Source organism: Ornithorhynchus anatinus, chromosome 5 (assembly GCF_004115215.2).
Source record: "Ornithorhynchus anatinus isolate Pmale09 chromosome 5, mOrnAna1.pri.v4, whole genome shotgun sequence".
Classification (NCBI taxonomy): domain Eukaryota; kingdom Metazoa; phylum Chordata; class Mammalia; order Monotremata; family Ornithorhynchidae; genus Ornithorhynchus; species Ornithorhynchus anatinus.
The window spans coordinates 4,083,675-4,104,964 of record NC_041732.1 but is presented as its reverse complement, the minus strand read 5'-3'; the positions used below and the strand labels follow the sequence as shown (position 1 = coordinate 4,104,964).

The window sequence follows — 21,290 nt, the reverse complement described above, 5'->3', positions numbered from 1 at the left end:
AACTCCTGAAAAAAAGCCAAAAAAACCCAAATCAGGAGTGTATAAGGTTGATACAGAGAAAATCTAAACAGTGGTCTTCCATTCATTCATTCAATTGTATTTATTGAGCACTTACTGTGTGCAGAGCACTGTACTAAGCACTTGGAATGTATAATTCGCCAACAGATAGAGACAATCCCTAACGAACAATGGGCTCACAGTCTAAAAGGGGGAAATAGAAAGCACAAATTCTGAAAGTGAGTTCCAGCTAGTCTCACTTTTGTTGAAGAGAGAGTCAGTTTTGGTATCATGGAAGGATCAGGACCCTTCTGGGAAGTTTCATTCATCGGAAAGGCAAATTCTCTTTCTCATTCCCCCGAATCGTCAAAGCAGCAGCGTGGCCGAAGGGATAGCGTATGGGCCTAGGAGTCGAAAAGATCTGGGTTCTAATCCCTGCTTCACCACTCATCTGCTGGGTGACCTGGGGCAAGGCGTTTAACTTCTTCCATTTCCTCATCTGTTAAATGGGGTTAAAGACGGTGAGTATCATGAGGAAGAAGGACTGTGTCCAACCTGATAAGCTTGTACCTACCCCAGCATTTAGTACAATGCCTGGGGCAGAGTAAGCCTTAACAAATATCATAAAAAGTGGCATGAAGAAGCACTGATCAGGGGTGAGTAATCACCTCCTTGCGTGTCCCTGCCCCTTTTCCTCTCCCTTCGTTGCCAAACTGCACCCCAACCTGATCCCGCCCCATTCCAAGTTCTAGAGGAAAACCTCTCAAGGCAATGTATATTCCTCTGCTGCCCTCTACTGTACACTGGCCCCGTCATAGTTATTGAGGGGGCTCAAGGCTGTGGGAAGAAATATTAAGAATAATAATGATAATAATAATATTTGTTAATCGCTAACTATGTGGCAAGCACTATTCTAAGCGCTGGAGTAGATAAAGACTAATCGGTTCGGACTCATTCCCTGTCCCACATGGGGCTCACAAGGCTTAATCCCCATTTGACTGATGAGGGAGCTGAGGCATAGAGAAGTTAAGTGACTTGACCAAGGTCACACAGCAGACATGTGGCAGAGCCAGAATTAGCAGTGGGTTGGGATTGGGACAGGCTAGTGAAATATATGCAGCGTGGCTCAGTGGAAAGAGTCCGGGCTTGGGAGTCAGAGGTCATGGGTTTGAATCCCGGCTCTGCCACTTGTCAGTTGTGGGACTGTGGGCAAATCACTTCACTTCTCTAGGCCTCAGTGACCTCATCTGTAAAATGGGGATGAAGACTGTGAGCCTCCTGTGGGACAACCTGATGACCCTGTATCTACCCCAGCGCTTAGAACAGTGCTCTGCACATAGTAAGCACTTAACAAATACCAACATTATCTAAGGAGTGCTTACTGTGTGCAGAGGACTGTACTAAGTTCTTGGGAGAGTACTATGCAGTAAGGTTGGTAGACACGTTCTTTGCTGCAGTCAAGAGGGGGAGACAGACATTAAAATAAAGAAATAAATTATGGATATGTACATAAGTGCTATGGAGTTGAGGATGGTGACACAGAAGGGAGTGGGAATAGGGGAATGGATGGGCTTAATGGGTAAGGCTTCTTGGAGGAGAGGTGATTTTAATAAGACTTTGAAGTTAAAAAGAATGATAGTTTCTCATATATAAAGGGGTAGGGAGTTCCAGGCCAGAAGGAGGCCGTGAGCAAGGGGTAAGCAGAGAGATAGTTGAGATCGACAAGATAGAGGAACAGTGAGTAAATCTGTGTTAGAGGAATGAAGTGTGTGGGCTGGGTTGTAGTTGGAAATCAGTGAGTTAAGGTTGGGAGGAATGAGCTAATTAAGTGCATTAAAACCCATGGTAAGAAGTTTCTTTTTGATGCAGATAATATAAAGATAAATCTATTAGATAGAATAAATATTTTTTATAAAGAGGGGAGGCCCGCTTGTCCATCATGCTGACCCGGGGAAGCCATCGGGATTCAGAAATCCCTCCATACAGGGCTCCAAGCACCAGTTAAGAGCAGAAATTGGTGGGAGAAAGATTCCCATGCTTCAGGGTGCTGAAGGACGATGGCAATCATTTACCTTTGTAATCTCAGGTTCTCTAGCTGTGGAAGACTGGGAACCTTGGATTCTCCCAAAAACTCCCAAACAGTTCAGGTAGGAGAATAATAATTATAATAATGCTAACAATAATAATAATAATAGATATTTGTTAAAACCTTATTATGTGTCAAGCACTGTACTAAATGCTGGGATAGATACAAGATAATCAGTTTTTTATGGTATTTGTTAAGCACTATGGGTCAGAGATGACTCAATAGCATAAAACGGCGTGGCTCAGTGGAAAGAGCACGGGCTTTGAAGTCAGAGGTCATGGATTCTAATACCGGCTCCGCCACCTCTCAGCTGTGTGACTTTGGGCAAGTCACTTAACTTCTTGGTGCCTCAGTTACCTCATCTGTAAAATGGGGATTAAGAGTGTGAGCCTCACGTGGGATAACCTGATTTATCTTGTACCTACCCTAGTGCTTAGAACAGTGCTCGGCACATGGTAAGCGCTCAACAAATACAAACGTTATTATTATAAAACAAGACAGGATACAAGCTAATCAGGTTGGGCACAGTCCCTGTCCCGTATGGGACTCAAAGTCTAAATCCCCATTTTACAGATGAGGAAACTGAGGCACAAAGAAGTTAAATGACTTGAAGGTCACATAGCAAACAAGTGGCAGAGCTAGGAGTAGAACCCAGGCCCTTTGACTCCCAGGCTCGTGCTCTTTCCACTAAGACACACTGTTCCCAATCAGAACCTCTGATTTGGCATAGCAAGGTAATGCACAACAGAGGAAAAATTTGGGTTTTTTGGTTGTTTTTTTTTTTTGCTCAAGTACCCAAGTATCCTAAGGTTGGCTTCAATCCACCTCTTGTGGAGGCTGGAGAAGCATCGCTATAGGGGACATTGCACATAGTGGCAGCAGAACACCACGGGGGAGAGGCAGGCAGAGGGGTGTCTGCCCCAAACTGGTCCATCCTGCCCAATGTCATTAATGGAAATTCAATCCATCAGTAGTATTTATTGAGCACTTACTGTGTGCAGAGCACTGTACTAGCACTTGGAAGAGTGCAGTATAACAATATACCAGAGTAGGTAGACATGTTCCATGCCCATAATGACCTTATAGTCTAGAGGGATGGCATGCCATGCCCTACATGTTCAATTTCATTCCAGGTCCCTTGGAATATAGGTGAAACAAAGGAGCAAAGAAGTACGGAATCTTCCATAGACAACTGGAAGGAAACCGAGGATGGCATGGAGCTACTCAGCTTCCTGGATGATTTAATGCAGTGTGGCCTAATAATAGTAAAAAAAAATTATTATTATTGTATTTGTTAAGCGCTGACTATGTGTCAAGCACTGTTCCAAGTATGGGGATAGAGCAAGTTAATTGAGCCAGACATAGTCCTTCCTATGTAGGGCTCACAGTCTAAGAATTTAATCCCAATTTTACAGGTGAGGAAGCTGAGGTGCCTACTAAAAAGAGCATGGGATGAAGAGTCAGAAGAACCGCCTTCTAGTCCCGGCCCAGCCATTTGCTTGCTGTGTGACATCAGGCAAATAATCTACCTCCTATTGGCCTCGATTTCCTCAGCTGTACAATGGGGATAAGATCCCTGATCTCCCTTCCTCTTGGTCTGTGAGCCCTGTGGGAGATAGTGACTGTGTCAGATCTGATTATCTTGTATCCACCCAAACGCTTGGCACAGTGTGTGGCACATAGTGTTATCATTATTTATTGATTAATTAATCATTATTAATAACAACTCTTAGTTAATATAGAGAATTAACCTTTCAGATAAGAGAAATTTCTAGGAAAATTCAAGTCAATTCTTAAATAGTCATTTGGCTACCTGGTAAGGGGGAGGGGGAGAAGAGTAATCTGGAAACAGGACCAAGGAGCAGTGTCGCCTAGTGGATAGAGCTTGGGCCTGGGAGTCAGAAGGACCTGAGTTCTAATCCTGGCTTCACCACTTGTCTGCTGTGCGACTTTGGGCAAGTCATTTCACTTCTCATTAATGATTATTAATGATGTATATATATCTATGATTCTATGTATCTATTTTAATGATACATAGAGAAGCAGCGTGGCTCAGTGGAAAGAGCATGGGCTTTGGAGTCAGGGCTCATGAGTTCGAATCCCGGCTCTGCCACTTGTCGGCTGTGTGACTGTGGGCAAGTCACTTAACTTCTCTGTGCCTCAGTTCCCTCATCTGTAAAATGGGGATTAAGACTGTGAGCCCCACGTGGGACAACCTGATTCCCCTGTGTCTACCCCAGCGCTTAGAACAGTGCTCGGCACATAGTAAGCGCTTAACAAATACCAACATTATTATTATTATTATTATTCTCTGGGCCTCAGTTCCCTCATCCGTAAAATGGGGGTTAAGACTGTGACCACCACATGGGATAGGGACTGTATCCAACCCGATTAGCTTGCGTCTACCCTAGCATTTAATTCAGTGCTGGCACATAGTAAGTGCTTAACAAATACCGTTAAAAAAAAAAAAGAACAGAGATGACTGCCCTGTTCGGAGGGTAGCTGAAATTCACATTCAGAATCTGTGCTTCTGTGGATGAAGTACTTTGGTGTATGCCAGTCAGACAATCGATGGCATTTATGGAACACTTACTAAGCACTTGGGGGAGTACAGTACAACAGAATTAAGATCCTAGCCCAATATTTAGCACAGTGCTTGGCATTTCTCTGTATTGCACTTTCCAAGCTCGTAGTACAGTGCTCTGCACACAGTAAGTGCTCAATAAATACAATTGAATGAATGAATAAATGAGTTAAGCAGACATGTTCCCTGCCTATGTCGACCATACATACAGTCTAAGGGTTGAGTTTAGAGGGACATGCCATGGAGTTTTTGAAGAAGAGCGAGCTCACTTCCTCCAGGAGGCCTTCCCAGACTGAGCGCTCCCTTTCTCTCTGTCTCTCCTCCCCTCCCCATTCCCCCTACTCCCTCCCTCTGCTCTACTCCCTTCCCCTCCCCACAGCACTTGTGTATATTTGTATATATTATTTATTACTCTATTTTATTAATGATGTATATATATCTATGATTCTATGTATCTATTTTAATGATATTGTTGCCTGACTACTTGTTTTGTTTTGCTGTGTCTCCCCCCTTTTAGACTTTGAGTCCGTTGTTGGGCAGGGATTATCTCTGTTGCCAAATTGAGTACTCCGAGCGCTTTGTCCAGTGCTCTGCGCACAGTAAGCGCTCAATAAATACGATTGAATGAAGGAAAGAAGTGAAGAGCCATCCCGCCTGAGGCCATCAGCCTGCGCTGTGGGACTGTCATGGCAACGGGTCGGTGAATGGATGAAATGGAGAAAGTTGGGGAACTCACCAACCCTTCTCCCCTTCACCTCTTGCCACAGGCACCCACCACCCCGCCCGCCGTCATGGGGGGCAGGACGGAGCCTACCCTGTCTCCCCACCACAGCCTGGAGTCGGGAGACCCCCGAGCCGGGACAAAGCATCACCCTCGCCCCTTCCCTGCCTGGGACCCAGGAGAACTCCAGGGCTCAGGCCCGCCCCTCTGGGGGGGATCGGCTCCTTTGGAGAGGGGGCGGCCCGGAGGCTGAACCTTCTCACTTCGGGGCAGTGGGAGGGACGAGAGGAATGGGAGGGGACGGACGGGAAACCCCAGTCCCCTCCCGAAGGGGAGGGGTCCGATGCGAAGCCCCTGCCCTCTGACCCCAGCAGGAAAAGTCTATTCCTGCGGAGAGGGTGGCAGGGCTCCGGGAGTGGAGAGGAGAGGAGAGGCGGGCGGCGGGTCGGAGCGGCAGGCGGCGATCCCCGCCGGGCCACGGACGCGGGAGCCTCATGGCCTTTCCCCGGGGCAGCCGGGCCCCTCCCGGCCGGGCGGCGCGCTTCTGTGCCCCGCTCCTCCTGGCAGGTGCGAGGGAAAGAGGGGCGGGCAGCGGGCTGCTGGCCGCGGGCCGGGCCGGGGGCTCCTTCCCGGGGGTCCTGACCGCTCCCCAAGCGTTTCCCCAGCCTGGGGCTCCGCCCCGGGATCCTTGGCGGGGGGCAAACTTCCAGCCCAACCCTGGGCCCCAGGGCTATTGCTCGTTGGGGTCCTCGAGCCCGGACCCCCCGGAGCCACCCTGGACAGTCTCCGCTCCAGCCCCATCGCTGCCCCCTCGGATCGGGTGACCGACCCTGTGTTGAGCGTTCCCCTCTGCTCTGCGCACAGCCTCCGTCCTGACCGCCGGGGTCCGGCCCGCCGAGCCTCTCACCGTCCGACCAGCCGTGGCTGTAGCCGGGGACAACGTCACTCTGACCGCCCGGGGAGACCTAGACCAAGTTGGAATCTATAGATGGTACCGAGGGACAAATGTGAAGGAAAACCTCATCTGTGAATACCAAACAGTCTCAGGCAATCAGATGTTTGGAGCCGCCTACACGGGCCGCGAGTCCGCACGCTCCAATGGCTCCCTGCTCATCACCGACGTTACGGTCAATCATACCGGTTCCTACTATGTAGACATGGTACTCAAGGATTTTACTTCTTCTTCAGACGAAGGAGAGTTACAGGTTTACGGTAAGTGTTATTTCTCCTAATGTGGCAGGAAGCCGATTCTATTTCTGGGCTATTTCCCCTCTGCCTAAGAGGCTTTAGAGCTTGTTGCTGAATGCATTGCCTCTCAGATGTCCGGATTTGTGTGTTGAGAAATGGTTCCCCACCTACTGAAGATTATCATCTAATGGGGGAGAGAGGCAAACAGATTATATTTAGATCTGCTAGAATGGATGCGTTTGCATTACATGATTTGAATAGAATGCTATTGAGGAAATGGAAATGTCCCTCTCACTGTGTGCGACTGTCTGGTTACGACATGATCCGCAAGTCTGCACAAATAGATGTGGTGTTGGAAAAAATGGTTTTGCACGTGCAAACGGCATTGGTTAAGGCATGATTTTTATAATGTAAGTTTTCTGTAACATAGAGTTCTGCAATAACTCAATTCCAGAACTAACTGTATTTGCAAATAGTGGGAGCGGGAGAATAATAATGAAAAAAGTATATAACTGATAATGGTAAGAGTACAAAAAAAGGAGGAAGTGAATAATTAGAGTACACGTTCTCCACTCATCAAACATCTTCATTGGCGACCCATCTCCCTCTACATCAATTTAGAAGCTCCTTTACCATTGGCTTCAAGACTCTCCACCATCTTCCTCCACCTTACAGATCTCCTCTCCATCTTACCCTCCTACACTCCAGTTTTCACTCTTCATCTTTATAAGCTAACCTTCTCACTCTACCTCACTCTCGACTCTCCTGCCTCTGACCATTCATTCATTCAATAGTATTTATGCTGATCCCCCAGTCTGAAACTCCCTCTTTCCCCAGATCTGTCAAATCCCACTTACTTTCAGAGCCTTTCCCCATTAGCAGCATCAATTCAAAAGCCACCCTTATCACATGGGGTTTTAATTCCTAGCAATAGCACTCATATCTACATTACTTGCACTTTCCATTATTTATTCAGTAATTTCTTCCAGACTTATCTGTACTGATTGCTGCTAAAACCTTGTTACTCTTCCTGCTCCTACTCTTTGCAAACAAAATTTCTCTCTCCCATTAGATGGTAAAAAGACCAGGCACCAGTATCTTCCTCCTGTTGTATAAAGACATGGAGTTTAAAGATATGTACATAAGAGCACTTGGATGATGATATCTGACCTCAAACCCTCCTTCCTCATTTTGGGAACAGCAGGAAGAAGCCAGGAAGGCAACTGCCCAACGAGAATTCTTATCACAGCTCAGGGACACAGGTTTAGACTGAATGAGTTGAAAAGAGCTGTTAAAACTCCTTATTTTGGGTTCAAGGCTCTTGACCAACCCTCTCTTTTTTGCATGTTCCTGCTTCTCCCCAGCTCATGCTCTTCTGATCTCCAAAACGAATCCTTGCACTGGGCCTCGTTCTCACCTTTCCCTGAGAGTTGGGGGAGAAGGGAGGTGTCCCTTAGGTCCAGCTTCTCCCGGGTGAAAATCCAGTGCTTAAAAGATACATATCCAAATGTAGAGGTGACACAGAAGAGAGAGGGAGTAGAAGAAATGAGGACTAAGGTGAGGAAAGCCTCTTCGAGGAGATGTGATTTTATTAAGGGTTGAAAGGTGGGGAGAGTGGTGGTTTGCCATATATGAAAGAAGAGTGGGTAAGGGGTCAGTAGGGAGATAGATAAGATTGAGGAACAGTGAGTTAACTTGGCATTAGAGGAGCAAAGTGTGCAGGCTGAGTTGTAGTAGAAAATAAGATAGGTAAAATAGGAGGGGTGAGCTTTCAGGAGGGAGATGTGGGCTGAACAGTTTTTTAGAAAAATGATCCATTCAGCAGTGTGAAGAATGGCCTGGAATGAGGAGAGACAGGAGACAGGGACGTCACGGAGGAGGCTGATGCAGTAGTCAAGGGAGAACTGCTATTAGTCTCCCAACTAATGTATCAACAGCTTTGTACTCACAACTGCTTGCTGAACTTTTGAACATATTAATAATTATATTATTTTAAGTGCTTATTACATGTCAATCATGGTATTAAGCACTGGGGTAAGCACAAGAGAATCAAGTCGAACAAAGTCTCTGCCCTCATGAGGTTCCCAGTCTAGAGACAAGGGAGAACAAGCATTGATCCCCCATTTTACAAATGAGGAAACTGAGGCCCAAAGAAATTAAGTGACTCCTCCAAGACAACACAATAGGCAGATAGTATAGTCAGGATTAGAACCCAGGTCTTCTGATTCCTCTCTTTCATTCAACCCACATATTCACTCCATCGCTAAATCCTATAGATTCCACCTTCACAACATTGCTAAAATCTGCTCTTTCCTCTCCATCCAAACTACAACATTAATCCAATCACTTATCCTATCCTACCTTGATTACTATATCAGCCTCCTTTCTGGCCTCCTTGCCTCCTTTCTCTCCCCACTCCAGTCCACACTTCACCCTGCTGCCCAGATCATCTCTTTACAAAAACGTTCAGGACATTTTTTTTCATGTTCAACTCCCCCATTAGATTGTAAACTCCTGGTGGGCTGGCATTGTGTTGGGTACTTTTATGACCCTCTCCCAAGCTCTTAGTATAACAGGGGCTTAGTAAAGCCTACTGAATGGTTTATTAGTTACATGAGGGGAGGCAAGTCAAGGGAGCCCCAACCTCCAGCTAGACTCACCAACCCCTGCCCAACATGTCTCCTCTCCAGTTGCAACTCCCTCCCCGGGGGTGTCCAATCTCTCACTCTCCGGAGGGGCCATTGCCGGCATCGTTATTGGAGCCCTAGCCGGGGGATCGCTGATCATGACGCTGGGGTATTTCCTAGTCACCTTGAAGGGCCGAAGGTAATAACGATTCCCTCTTGGTTTCCAGGCAAGTGGGAAGATGCATCCCCAGCCCCCTCCTCTGCCAGCTCTCTCCTCCTGCTAGAGGTGCTGGAAGCTGAAGGTGGGGAGCCAGGTTGGGCGGCTCCCAGGCTTGAGGGATGAGGGGTGGGAGATCAGGGAAGGGTGGGGGTGGGACGGCACAGGATAAATCAGGTTGTTTTGTGTCAGGCAATCGGGGGAGCCCGAGGGAGAGCCTGGCTCAGGAGGAAGAAGGCCCCCAGTGCCCAACCCCTGTGAGTAAAACTGCTGACGGACTCCTTCCTTGGCCACTCCTCGGTAGTCTGCCTTTGGGGGAGGGGGATCCCCAGGAAGGGGCAGGGCTCCCAGCTCCAAGGGGAAGAGGCCCAAACACCACCCTCTTCCCCCCTGTCACTGTGCCCTATATCATCTGAACCCCCTTGCTGTGCCCTGTCTCTCTGCCCTCTGTGGGAGTCCCTGTCCCCTTCCCCACCTGGCCCCTCTGTGGGGTCCCCTTCCTCTGCAACTGCCCACGGCAATGGGACTGGGCCATCTGCTGCGACTTGCTCCCTCCAGGGAAGAGCGATGCTTCCTATGTTAATTTCCATCCCATTGGACCAGGCCCAGTGGCTCAGCGGGGATCTCCAAGGACAGACTCACTGGAGACCCCCACAGAGGGCAGCCAGTTCTATGAGGTGAGTTCTGGAGTCAGAGGTCAGAATGAGTCTGGGGCAGTTGGTTCTCTGGAGTCCAGCTGGAGCCCCTGCCTCATTTGGAAAATGGCATTCTCAGATTTGGTGGGGACAGGATCCCAGGGAGGGAGAGGTTGGGTCCTTCCCTGCCACAGCCCCAAGGTTGACTCAGGCTGTGGAGTGAAGACTTGTGGTTTCACTCTCCCTATCAGTGGAGCCCTCGGGACTCCTGACCCGATCTCTCATTCCCAGACCTTGGGTCCTGGAGACATGAACATTTACTGCAAGCTGACGCCGTCGGCCTAGGCTGGGAGGGCCCCTGCCTGGTCCTTCCCTCTCCCCTCCTCCTGGGGGATGCCCTTCTCAAGACAAGGCTGGACAGGACAGGGACACAGATGCCAGAAGCTGGTGGCCACGGGAACTTGTGGAATGACTGTTGCCTGATGGCCAGGCCGACCTGCTGTATGAAGAGATGGTCAGGTGACTCATCAATGCCCTGCTGTCCCCTGGGAGCCTCAGATTAGGGGTCAGAGAGCATCCCAGCGTGATCTGGTGGCATCACAGTGAGAGAGAGCAGCAGCTAACATGGGCTATTCGGCTTGGATCAGAGGGGGAAGGGGAGCCCTGACCTCTCCTCCCTGGGCTCTCTGGCCAGATGGGAGGATCTCTCTGACCCCATGCTCTCCCTGCCATGGCAGAGGTGGGCACCCTGCTGGGCTGGCCCTGTTCCTGTGTTCCTCCTGGTCAGGTTCGGGACCTGCGGAGTCACCTTGGGGCAGGTCCTGACCCCTTTCTCCAGGCCCAAGCCCACAGCCCCCAGGAGCCTCTTAGATGGACCTGCTCTGACCTGGACCAGGGAGGATTTGGCTCTCCCTCTCTGGATCAGCACTGACGGGCACCCGAACCTGGAGGAGAAGGAACAGCAGGCCCAGTCTAGGTGGGGTGCATGGGCAGGGACGCCGGACTCAGCTACACAGTCTGAATCGTTCTGTCGTGTCCACACCCAGTGGCTAGCTCATAGTGAGCACATAATAAATATGAATCCATTGTTCTCTCAAGTTCTTGTCACTGTATCTCCCACCTCAGGGAAAAGGTGGCCGCTTGCACATTCCTGGGACACCAGGGTGACCAGGAGGTGACCAAATCCTGCTGGACAGAATCCTCAGGCCTCGGACATAAACCCACTGGGAGGAAGGACAACAGGGAGGAGGCTTGAGGAAGCCCTAAGGGAGGGAGCTTGGGAAGAGGGCATCGCCCCATGGCCAAAGTTGGAAACTACCCCTCATGTTCCATCATGTTCCACTCAGGGAATAATAATAATAATAATAATGATGATGATGATATTTGTTAAGTGCTTACTATGTGTCAAGTACTGTTCCAAGCCTGAGGTAGAATACACTAATCAGGTTGGACACAGTCCCTGTACCACATGGGGCTCCCAGTCTTAATCCCCATTTTCAGATGAGGGAACTGAAACATAGAGAAGTGAAGTGACTTGCCCAGGGTCACACAGAAGACAAGTGGAGGAACCGGGAATAGAATCCATGTCCTTCTGACTCCCAGGCCCATGTTCTATCTACTGGCCATGCTGCTTCTCAGCATGGCTAGTGGATCGAGCACGAGACTGAAAGTCAGAGAATCTGCTGCTCTACTCCATCACTTGTCTACTGTGTGACCTTGGGCAAGTCACTAAACTTCTCGGTGTTTCAGTTCCCTCATTTACAAAATGGCCTTTCGATACCTGTTCTCACTCCTATTTAAACTTTGAGACCCCTGTGGGTCCTGTTTATCTTGTATCCACCCCAGAACTTAGTACAGTGCTTGGCACATAGTAAGCCCTTATCAAAAAAAAAATGTTATCATTTATTTTCTAAGATGGGTGGTGCATGAGGAAGAGTCCCCAGATGCTGAAGAGCAGGCGAATGAGACTCCAGTTAGGGCGATTCCTTTTCTGACCCTCCATGGTGGGTCAGGGCCGAAGTCGATTAAGTTGCCTCTGTGGAGCTTCTTCCAGCCTCCGTGCCCAGGGGAAGCTTTCTCTTTGCTCACACCAGGTGCCTGGAGGAAGCTGTTCACCCAGCCTCCTCCTCCCAGGTCTCTGCCCAGACTCCCGGCCCACAGAGGATAGCAAGACTGAGTGTCATTGACGCTGGGAGGTGGCTCTCAGAGGGCAATGGGGCAGGGAGAGAAGCAGCTGGTTCAGGATGAGAACCAGGAGAAAGGAAGGTAGGTCATTGTCCAGAACCAGGGGCTCAGAGCAGGGTATAAGGGGCATCACTTGGGCACTTTCTAAGATCGTTGCCATTTCCTTTCCCCATAATTGAGTGAATTAAGCAGTTTGGATCCTTCTGAGACATCTCGTTCATCCCTTCCCTGTCTTTCATGTAGCTATGTGGGCTTAATTTCTCAATTGGAGTATGAGTCCTGTGATGGCAGGGATCTACACCTTAGCCTTCTTCTGCCAGTCTCCCAGCCCCTAACCCATGGCTTTGCTCCCTGCAGGGGATCCACAAACCTTAGTTTAAGAAGGGAAAGTGCAAAGCCCAAAGGAAGGTTTGTGTGTGGTTCCAGGATTTGCTATTTGCCTGTTTGACCAGATACAGAGACACTCCTGCCAAAGGGGACCTTGTGAGTTCCTTGTCGTCAGGGAATGTGTTCCTTTTCTTTTTGGTGTATTCTCCCCTAGAGCCATGAATTGGTTATAATGGGATGGGGCTTACAGATATGCTGCTTTCCAATGTTTCAAGAATGATCACAGTATCGCTCAGCAACAGGTCATCAGTGGGTCATTAGCATTGCTTACGGAACTGATTGCAACATCATCACCACTACTGTTTTTTGGAAACTAAACTTCAAGATGTTGCAAATTGGTTCCCAGTGCGCCGCTGAGGAACCTGAAATGTGTCTGAGTATCAGAAGTTGTTTTTCTCATACCTTCTTGAATTTCACCAGGTGAGACAGAGGCCATGTTCTTTCCCTATTGTTTTCAATCATGTTTCCCACACACCCTCATTTTCCCCATGAGACACTGGGTGACATAATGGAATAGTTCAATACCCTATGAAAGAGCACAGGAAGGGGAGTCAGGAGTCGGGGATTCTAATCTTAGTTCAGTCACTGACTCACTGTGGATTTTTGGGCAAGTCACTTAAGCCTTTTTCCTCACTTGCAAAAAGAGGAAGAGACCTGCTCTCTCCACCACTTAGATTGTGAGCCCGTGTGGAACAAGGGCTGGGTTCTGATCTGATGATCTGTATCTATCCCATCACTTAGGACAGTGCTTTGATCCCTAGGAAGCGTATAATCAATCTCATCATTAACTTGGACTTTGGCAGACCTGCAGCTGCTGTGTTGTAGTGAGAACGACTGTATACTTATATCTCAGGATGCACTGGTTTAGACTCCCTTGGATCTGTGGCTGTCGAGAGCTTGCATCATAACGGACGTGTCCCCAGGAAGCATGTCTGCGGTGGGGCTGGGGGAGAGTGGCCTGAGGTAGAGAGGGTCAGCAGGTGGGTGTGGGGGAGTTTTCTCTGTGGGGGCTTGTGGCTCAGTCCTGAAGGGTCCCATGTAGAGATAGTGGTGGGGAATTTGGCGTCAGACTGAGTCCTAAGAAATCCTCCGAATCCCACATTAGTCTAGGGGACTTACCTAGACAACATCAGCCACATCCCCATCACCAAGGGATCCAATGAGGGCCGTCACCTCTTGGCTGCCTGCTGTCTCTGCGCTGATCTGGACCTTGGATGGGAAGACAAGTAAGTGGTTATAGACCTGCAGTGTCCCAAAGTGCAGGACCTGGGGCAGAAAAGGCGCTGTTCAGGCTACCCGCTTCCTGCCCCATCACACACACACCCCCACAAACATACCTTGGGATCTGGTCCTATATTCTGAGTTCAGGATGGCAGCCCAGGGCCCCGCTGGCTAGGGGGCAGTGGGGGAGCTGAGTCGGGAGTCCCGTCAACCAGAGCCAGGACCTGGTAGAATAGCCTATGCCACACCACTGCTTGTTGATTAACATACACACATACACACACACATATTCACACACCCCAGCATGCAGGGACCACAAACCAGGAAGGCCTGCTGGGTTGGTGACACCTCACAACCCTTCACACCGGCAGACGGGGACCCAGAGCCAGGAGGGGCTGCTGGGCCGGTGTCCGCTGGCTGAGCCCCCCTCCCCTATTCAGTGAGCAGCCCCGATCCAGTCCCGTCCCCCGCCGGGGCCGCACCTGGTTGGGGTTTTCCAATTGATCCAGGACTGAGCTGGAGAGATCCAGACCCTGTGGAAAATGACGGGTCCTCAGTGTCCCCCTCTCCCAGCCCGAGATGCTCGGCACCCCCGACCATGTCCCGCTGAGGAAGGGGTCTGCTGGTCCTGGGGCTCTGTCCCCCACTGCCCCCACCTTCAGCTGAGCCCCCCGCCCCCCACCAGGGTCCCAGAATTGGGCGACACGGCCACAGTCACCCTCGGAGCCCACGGTCACCCACCCACAGCCTCCACCCGGACCCCGCCTGCCACCGCCGGGATCCTCGGACTGTCCCCCCGCACCCCACCCCCGGGGCAGCCGCTGGGACTGGAGGAACCAGAGGTCCAGGCCCGGGACCCGGGGAGGGGCTGAGGGAAATACTCGCACCTGCAGTCCAAGGAATTTGGCGTACCCTAAGGCCTCCACCTCTGGGGAGAGAAAGCAGACATGAACCACCCTCACACCGCCTTTCGGGCCGGGGAATGTGAGGACCCTTTCCAAAGACACCCACCCGTTGCCTACCCCACGACTCCCACCGCCAAGCCTCTCTTGGTGTCCCCGCTCACCACCATATGGGACTGGCGATTCTCCTCCTCCTCCTCTTCTTTCTCGTCCTTCTCTTCCTCCAGCCCTGGACTCTGCTCTCCACTCGCTCAGGACCCTGAGAGAAGGGAGGGGGTCAGCGACCACCCCTCAGGGCCCTAGATAGGGACATCGGGGAAGCTGCAGTCCAATCGGGGTATTTTAATAATAATAATGATAATAATGGTTTTTGTTAAGAGCTTAGTATGTTCCAGGGACTGTACTAAGCACTGGGGTGGGTATAAGCAAATCGTGTTGGACACAGTCCCTATCCCATGTGAGGCTCACAGTCTCAATCTCCATTTTACAGTTGGGGTAACTGGGGCACAGAGAAGTGAAATGATTTGCCCAAAGTCACACAACAGACAAGTGGCAGATCTGGCATTAGAACCCATGACCTTCTGACTCTCAACCCAGGCTCTATCCACTATGCCATATTGCTTCTCTAATGAACTTAGAGCTGGGGGACAAAAATGCACCCCAGCCAGGGCCTGGGAGGGAGCCATAGAAGGGGTCCCCGAGTCTGGTCAATCCCTTCCTGCCTTGCACCCCCAGAGATGGGAACGGCCGCAGACGGGCTGGGGGCGGCAGGGACGGGCATACGTATGGGGCTCTGAGGCCCGGACTCCAGCGCTCCCCCACTGGGTAGGGGCCATGATCACCTTCTGTTCTTCCTCCTGGCCAAGAGGCAGGTCGCTATCCCGGTGGCAACCCCCAAGGCCAGGAGTCCAGTCACGATCCCAGCTGCCATCCCGGTCCTGGCATCTGTGGAGAGGAGAAGCCTATTTCTCCAGCTGCCGCCGAACTGCTTTGTTGGGTAAGAGGGTGAGAGCTGAGGGAGGGGGTGCCAAGACCCTCCAGTGCCCGGAGACCCAAGAACCGGTCACTGCAGGGTTCCTTGCTGTAGCCCAGCATGGTAGGATGAAGGGAGAGGCGGCTGACAGCGCTGTATGATGCCGGAACGGTGCTTCATCCCCGAGGAGACAGGAGGTATTTCAGGAAAATCATTGCCATTTCAAAAAAAAAAAAATTAAAAACCCTCTTTAAAAGGCAAACCCTGCTTCTACCTAAATTAAATTAAATTTAACCTGATAACCACCAACCCCAGATTGTAGATTTTTTTTAAACCTGATTTCTCACAGCCCGGTAGAGAAGCAGCGTGGTTCAGTGGAAAGAGCCCGGGCTTGGGAGTCAGAGGTCATGGGTTCGAATCCCAACTCTGCCACTTGTCAGCTGTGTGACTGCGGGCAAGTCACTTCACTTCTCTGTGCCTCACTTACCTCATCTGTAAAATGGGGTTTAACTGTGAGCCTCACGTGGGACAACCTGATTACCCTGCATCTACCCCAGCACTTGCAACAGTGCTCTGCACATAGTAAGTGCTTAACAAATACCAACATTATTTTTGGTATTATTAGGAGTTATTTTGAGGGAGGAAAAGACAATTTCATTGCTCCTTCATTTGGAGAGAAAGGAAAAAAAGAAAAGTAATTACCTGCCACCCCCACCCCCCAAACTCCTAAGTCTACTTCAGGTCGTTTCTGAGTGTTTCTATGTCTGCCTGCACCTGGGAGTGCTAACCACTGGCCTTTCTCATCTAGGGTGGCCACTGCCAGCTCCCACAGGTACCGGAACCCTTTCGCTGGTTGTGCCTGCCCATTAATGGCAGCCATGTGCTGTGACATGATCACACTCTGCTGAACTTTCTGTGGAAATCCACAGAACCCTGAGAGGGCCCAAGGGGATTCCTGACCTTCAGGCACTGAATCCAACGTCATTATCCTCCCTTCCAAGGAGTCCATGAGCATGGGCTTGGGTGTCGTCTGGAGTTGTGGCAGTGAGGGTGTTGGCACTGAAAATAACGACACAGGACATGAAGGAGTTTGGTGGGCATCTAGGCTAGATCTGGACTAGGTTCTCTGAGAGTTGGGCTGTCTGGTATCTGACTGGATGAGTGGCCACACTGCCCTGTCTTCCCACCCAGCAGTGGGGTCCCGGTCCCTCTTGTGCTCTCTGGAGGAGAAAAGGTTCGGGCTTTGGGGATTGAACACTTCCGCCGCCCCCCCCGGGCTCTACCGACCCCGAATTCGGGTGAACATAAGCCATTAGAGTGGGGAGGGGTCAGAGAAGCTCAACTGGTGACTCTGCCAACCCAGAAACCCGATGGCACATGACCCGGTGAAGAGATTTTCTCTAGACTGAGGAGGACCCTCAGACCAAGCTAAGGATGGGGGTCCCTCAGATCAGGCTAAGGACGGGGGCATCTGTCCATGAACCTCTTACTCAGCACCAGCCCATAAGTCCATCCCTGTTCCACGACATGTTAATTTTACCAAGTTCCTCACTTGACTGCTGGAAGAGAAGATACTGACTCAGACTGAGCAGTGGGCACAGAGCAGGCACACGATTGCGAGGGTCAGTGGGGCCCTGGTTCAGAGGGAAAGAGGGGCCCCAAGTTGCAGTGGGACCTCGGGGAAGGACTTGCCAATTGTTTTAACAAGGAATAAAGCCAAATCAGTCCTATTGGTTGCATGGTTGTGGATTATGCAAGTGTAATTGTCCTTGCTTTCCCAGGACATCCTGACAATAGTGTTCCCAGGGCCTAAGTCGATGCCATTATGAAACCAGCGATACTAGGGTTCTGGGTGAGACTGAGCCTGGCAGTTTAGAGTCATGGCAGAACTGGGTTTGATCACTATAGTACCGTCTGTGTCGGATCCTGGTTCCAGAGTGATGACCACGTGCTCTGGACCATCTATAAAGAGAAGACAGGAATCAAGTTCCAGTCTCTGCCCTCGGCGACAAGATGTGGGAATGAGGAAGGGGAGTCAGAGGGGAGGGAGTCAGAGGAACTCACAGTTCACAGTCAGAGTGACAATGTTGCTTCTGTTTGTACTGATTGGGTTCTTGGCTTCACACTGATAGTTCCCTGCGTCCTGCCGGGTCACATTGGGTAGAATGAGAGTCCTGTTTTCCTCAGACAGTGTCCCATTACGGATGGTGAGGTTGTTCAAGAGCCACAAAATGTGTTCCCCAGTGACATTACATGTCAATTCCTCAGATTCCTTGCCTTCTGTCACATTACTTGCATTGGCAGTGAGGATGGGCATGGGAACTGGCTCTGCACCAGAGAGAGAGAGATTTGGTGGACAGAGCACAGGCCTGGGAGACAGTAGACCTGGATTCTAATCCTGGTTCTGCCAGTTTCCTGCTGTGTGAACTTGGACAAGTTTGTTTGTTTTATAGTATTTGTTAAGTGCTTACTGGATGTCAAACACTTTTCTAAGGACTGGAGCAGATGGAAGTCAATTAAATTGGACACAGTCCCTGTCTGGAATGGGGCTCATAGTCTAAGTAAGAAGAAATACAGGTGAACTGATGCACAGAGAAGTTAAGTGACTTGTCCAAAGTCACATAGCAAACAACTGGCCGAGCTGGGATTAGAAACCAGGTCATCTGACTCCCAGGCCCATGCTCTTTCCATTCTGCTTCTTATTGAACTTCTCCATTACTTCATCTGTTAAAGGGGAGAATGCAAGTTTCAGTGGGGCCCTGGTTCAGAGGGAGGGGGCCTTCCCTAATGTCACATAGCAGGTAAACTGTGGAATGGGATTAGAACCTAGATCCTGTGGCTCCTGGGCCTGTGATTTACAATAATAATAATAATAATAATAATGATGGCATTTCTTAAGTGCTTACTATGTGCCAAGCACTGTTCTAATTCACTAGGCCATGCTGCTTCCCTATAAATTCCACAGATTCCTTGTCCTTTATGACACTAGTTGCATTGGATGGGTGTGGAACCCTAGCTCTGTTCAGAGCTACAGAGACAGAAGCGGTGTCACCCAGTGGAAAGAGAAAGGGCCTGGGAGTCAGAGGACCTGGGTTCTAATCATAGTTCTCCTTTCCAGCTGCGTGGCTGTGGACAAGTCTATTAACTTCTCTATGCCTCAGTTTCCTCATCGGTAAAATGAGAATTCAATACCTGTTCTTCCTTCTTAAACTGTGAGCCCCATGTGGTGAAGGGATGGTACTTAGTACTGTGTTTGGGAAATAGCACTGTAAGCTCATTGTGGTCCTGGAAACTGTCTACCAACTCTGTTATATTGTACTCTCCCATGTGCTTAGTAAATGTTCAACAAATACGATTGATTTTTTTCTTTTATCTAATTGCATTTGTTAAACCCTTACTATGTTCCAAGCACTATACTAAGTGCTGGAGTAGATAGAAGCTAATCAGGTTGGACACAGTCCATGTCCCACTTGGGACTTCCAGTCTTAATCCCCATTTTACAGATAAGGGAACTGAGGCCCAGAGATGCTAAGTGACTTGCCCAAGGTCACACAGCAGACAAGTAGAGCAACTGATAATAGAACCCAGGTCCTCTGCCTCCCAGGCCTTTGCTCCTTCCACTAGGGAACACTGCTTCTCCTGTTGTTCAGCAATCATGACAATTACTATTAGACGATGACTGTTCCCAGAAGGCATGTTGGAGGAGAGCAGGGGATAGGCGGACCCATGGAACTCCTGGTTTCTCTCCATCTTTCTAATCTGAATTGAGGGAAAAAAAGGTGTGGCAAAGGGATCCCAAGGCCAGGTCTATCACCTGAGACCCCGCTAAAGAGAGTTGACTCAGAGTCAGTCAAAGTCCCAAGGCTTCTGTCCACTATGTTCCCAGGGACCACAGATCCTGACTAGTCACTAAAGGCCGGCCTCGGGGCCTTTTTCTACCTCTCTCACAGTCCCACAGCACAGAGCGCGGGCTTGGGAGTCAGAGGTCATGGGTTCTAATCCTGGCTCCGCCGCTTGTCAGCGGTGTGACTTTGGGCAAATCACTTAACTTCTCTGTGCCTCAGTTCCCTCATCTGTAAAATGGGGATTAAGACCGTGAGCCCCTCGTGGGACAACTTGATCACCTTGAATCCCCCCAGCGCTTAGAACAGTGCTTCGCACATAGAAAGTGCTTAACAAATACCATCATTATTATATCCGTAATTTATTTACTTATATTTATATCTGTTCCCCCTCTAGATTTTGGGGAGGGAGCGTGTCTGCCAACCCTGTTGTACTGTCCTCTCCTAAGCCCGTGGTCCAGTGCTCTGCACATAGTAAGCGCTCAATAAATACGATTGGCTGATTGAATGGTTCAATCTACGTGCTGCTCGGCCTGTCAGAGAAAATCCCCGCCTGCGGACTGCTCTCGCCATAGACTGCGACTATTTTACCGTGGGAATCGGGCCGAGGCGGTGGCGGCAGAAGGTTCCGGACTCAAGGTGAGCGAGGAGGGAAGGTCGAAAGGTTAGAGAAGCAGCCGTTCACCCCGTGCAGCTCCTTTCCGCAGGTGTGGGAGGTTGGAGGGGTGGGGGCGTCCCAGCTATGCGCCCCGGGAGCAGCGCTGTCCGAGGGAGCTGCCCAAACCGCGCAGAAAGTGCGGAGCGCAAACCGAACGGGCAGCCGGGTTCCATCCCGGGGCCACGGGGAGACTCAGTTAAGACCGAATCCCTCCCTCTTCGTATCCGACGAGCGATGACCCTCTCCATCTTCAAAGCCTTATTAAAAGGACATCTCCTCCAAGAGGCCTTCCCCGACAAAGAACTCATTTCCCCTTCTCCTTTTCCTTTCTGCGTCTCCCTTGCATTTCGATTTGCACCCTTTATTCACCCCTCCCTCAGCCCCAGAACACGAATGTACATGTGCGTAATTTATTTCACTGATATTAATGCCTGTCTCCCGCTCTGGACTTTAAGCTCGTGTGGTAAAGGCAGGTGTCTACCAACTCTGTTATACTGTACTTTCCCAAGCCCTTAGTGCAGTCCTCTGCACCCAATACGCGCTCATAAATACCATTGATTGATCTTTGGGGGGGGGGGGGGATCTTACCTCCAATGACCCGCTCCCCATACGCACACATACACACACACAACTGCAGTCGATTCTGAACTCATCGCACAAACCCGGACATCAGAGTGGAGAAACGGACAGCAACAAACTTTACAGACTCCTCAGCAGAGGGAAAATGGTCCAGAAATCCTACCAGCTTCCTGGCTCATTAGGAGAAATAACACTTACCATAAACCCGTAACTCTCGCCCTGAAATAGAAGTCACATTATTGAATGTGACGTTTATTAAGTAGAGTCCGGTATCGTTGACGGTAACTTCGGTGATGAGCAGAGAACCATTTGGACGCACGGACTCGCTGCCCGTGTAGGCGTTTCCAGATGTCTGAATGTCTGAGGCCGATCGGTGCTCAGAGATGAGGTTTTCCTCCAGACTTGTCCCTCGGTACCATCTATTATAGAGTCCAACTTGGTCTGGATATCCCTGGGCGGTCAGAGTGACGTTGTCCCCGGCTACAGCCA

At 50.1% G+C, this 21,290-nt stretch overlaps 1 protein-coding gene across 1 annotated transcript in view; it reads left to right on the top strand.

The window, feature by feature from the left end:
• Window positions 1–5,234: 5,234 nt before the first annotated feature.
• Window positions 5,235–21,290, top strand: part of LOC100089723 (carcinoembryonic antigen-related cell adhesion molecule 1-like) — a 33,457-nt gene continuing 17,401 nt past the window's right edge. Inside the window, exons 1-6 of the mRNA XM_039912180.1 lie at window positions 5,235–6,600; window positions 9,267–9,402; window positions 9,613–9,677; window positions 9,979–10,097; window positions 10,347–10,390; window positions 10,843–11,031. Coding sequence (XP_039768114.1) covers window positions 6,444–6,600; window positions 9,267–9,402; window positions 9,613–9,677; window positions 9,979–10,097; window positions 10,347–10,390; window positions 10,843–11,031 — 710 coding nt within the window. The 5' untranslated portion in view covers window positions 5,235–6,443. The remainder of the gene's footprint in view (window positions 6,601–9,266; window positions 9,403–9,612; window positions 9,678–9,978; window positions 10,098–10,346; window positions 10,391–10,842; window positions 11,032–21,290) is intronic.